This window comes from Penaeus vannamei, chromosome 14 (genome assembly GCF_042767895.1).
Source record: "Penaeus vannamei isolate JL-2024 chromosome 14, ASM4276789v1, whole genome shotgun sequence".
Classification (NCBI taxonomy): domain Eukaryota; kingdom Metazoa; phylum Arthropoda; class Malacostraca; order Decapoda; family Penaeidae; genus Penaeus; species Penaeus vannamei.
In genome coordinates this window covers 35,562,072-35,564,571 of record NC_091562.1, presented here as the reverse complement: position 1 = coordinate 35,564,571, position 2,500 = coordinate 35,562,072, and the positions used below count along the sequence as shown (strand labels likewise).

The 2,500-nt window shown below is 39.2% G+C and overlaps 1 protein-coding gene across 1 annotated transcript in view; it reads right to left on the bottom strand.

Annotated features, from left to right (window-relative positions):
- LOC113812292 (beta-secretase 1) overlaps positions 1–2,500 on the bottom strand; it is an 11,879-nt gene that overhangs the window by 554 nt on the left and 8,825 nt on the right. Inside the window, exon 10 of the mRNA XM_070129899.1 lies at positions 1–440. This exon is cut by the window's left edge and continues 554 nt beyond it. Coding sequence (XP_069986000.1) covers positions 247–440 — 194 coding nt within the window. The 3' untranslated portion in view covers positions 1–246. The remainder of the gene's footprint in view (positions 441–2,500) is intronic.

Below are 2,500 nucleotides of genomic sequence, written 5' to 3'. Positions count from 1 at the left end.
AAGTCATTTACTCTTTACTCACTTAGCACATTAAAAAAATTCCTGATACAAGATAACAAAATCCCATCATAAACTAACGACACAATATCACTTTCTTCCCTTACCCATTTAAAAACATATCGCTGTGAAAAATTCATGACTCTCCAAACCCACACACACAGACACTTGGCTTCCAGCTCTGACCACCTTTGACTGAACACCAAAACAGAAAGATATACAATGCCAAACCCCTAATGCCCAGGTGTCTCAGGTGTTGGTCTCGTCCAGTGTAAGGAATGGCACTTCTGGGTTGAGCCTTGGCACTACAAATGACCTCCAGGCCCAACGTAGAGCAGCGAGCACCAGTGGCACTGAGAGGAGTCCCAACAATCCCAACATGATGTAGGAGGCGAGTGTCAGCCCATCCACTGTGCTTGGGATATACACACATGAATGCCAGTCTGAAATGTTAAGAATAATTTAGAATCATTATATAATTACTATCTCTCTCTCTCTCTTTTCACTTTTCATTACCTCTGAAGGGATACAAAGTGATATGATCTATTATCAACTTGACTCCTTAATTATGATACATTTTAGTCAATAGAAATTTGACAATATATATTAGTAATTCATAAACCTACACTTAATTTTGTAATACAAGTGCTTGCTGTAGAACTTTCAAACTGAAATCTACAAACAGCAAAAAATGATCATTTGTGTTATAAGTTTTCCAAACATATATACAGCTACTTATTCATATATACATACATACAGTATACATATATCTTTTACCCACTGATACCAGGAATATGTACTGTGCACACACGCACGGACACACGCATGCACGCACACACATAATGTATAAATTGACTCCTGGTTGAGAATAACAACAACTGTATATTAAACAGCAGATATATGTCTGCCTGAAATAGAAATTGACTTGAGAGGATCTAGTCTCTTTTTGAGATCTTAAAGAGATATATTTGCTCCCATGTTTTTTGGCTGAAAGTTACCTTTACTATTACCAGGATGATAGAAGACAAGTCCTACTATTCAAATTAATGACAGAGCATGGTGGCAAGAAGCTCAGCAGACATGAATTTTACTAATTTCTCAACAGATGATTATGACCAATAATGCAAGACATATACCTGATTGACTTAAATTTCTAATGGTTAATGGTTGAAACAAATAAGTGTGCAAGACATGAGAGGTCATATAGCATTATGGTAGAGTATTGTGGTGAAAGTGGTAAAAATGAGTTAACGATTAGGATAAAATATGTTAGATGTCAAAGATTAGAGCTTATAAGATAGTATGGTAGTGAAAAGTATAAAGAGGGGAAAGAAATTAAATAAAGTAGAGATTAGTAAAAGAGGAAAAGGTTAAAGGAAAAGGTTAAGGGCATAGGGTAATTGGATGATATGGAGTGTACTTGTGGTTCGGGATGGAATAGGGACAGCATTTAACCCCTATGATCCAGGTTGGGTTCCGTGAACATGCCGTCATCGGATAAAATGTTGATGGGCCAGGTGATGCAAATTTGCTGTCATGAATGAAGGCTATGTGACAGAAAAGATTCGCCATGAGTACACAAACCTCTTGGAGTATGATTTGACTCATTTGGCATTTAGGAGGGGGCTTTTGCATTATTCCCATCAATAAACAAATGAGGAATGTAAGGTGTGTAAGCTAAGACTGGAAGAGTGCCGGCTCCAAGGAGGACGCCATTTCTATGCTGCACATCAAATTTCTGGCTGCTGTGACTGGCAGCACAGGTTGTGTTACAGAAAATTGAAAAGTACAAAAAACTTAGATCTATGACACAAATAACCAAATGTTCCATATTCTCCTTTTCATGCACCAAGGTATTTACTACATAGAAAGGTGATAAGGAGTCTGTGCATGGAAAATAAGCTATTACTGTCTGGATAAAGAAAATCAAAGGACAAATATGGACATTGGAAAAAGGCAAAAAGCTGAAAAAGTTTAAGCAAAATAACTTTGCAAAGGGCAGGCACAGTCTTGTCACCGCTCATGAGTGCTTGTGTGCATCCAGCCTACGTCCAGGATATTGGACACTTACGTAACACACTGCTTGTATTATTCGGCACTGTGATTTTCGTGATGCAATAGGATCCAATGGGTTAAGGAAAACTAGCAGAAGATCTATTATGAAACAATCAACAGCTAATACGGGTAGAGATGGTTGTTGGAGAAGCAGGAGGAAAACAATCCGACGAATGAGGTAAGAGGACAGGGGTATGAGAAAGAATGTCAGGAGGGGAGGGATCCAGAGAAGGACACTGTTGCGACGGAAGGGATTAACGTGAGCATCCAGGTGGGAGCAGTAAGGATAATGAAGAGGTGAATGGTGCATATGGAGGTGGAGAGGGTCGGGTGTGTTGGGAAAGACTGGGAGGAAGAGGGGAAGGGAGAACTTAAAGAGGAGGAGGATGGATATCGGCAAATACTTTGAATGCAGAGGAAATGGGAATAGAGGGATTGGAGGGTGGAT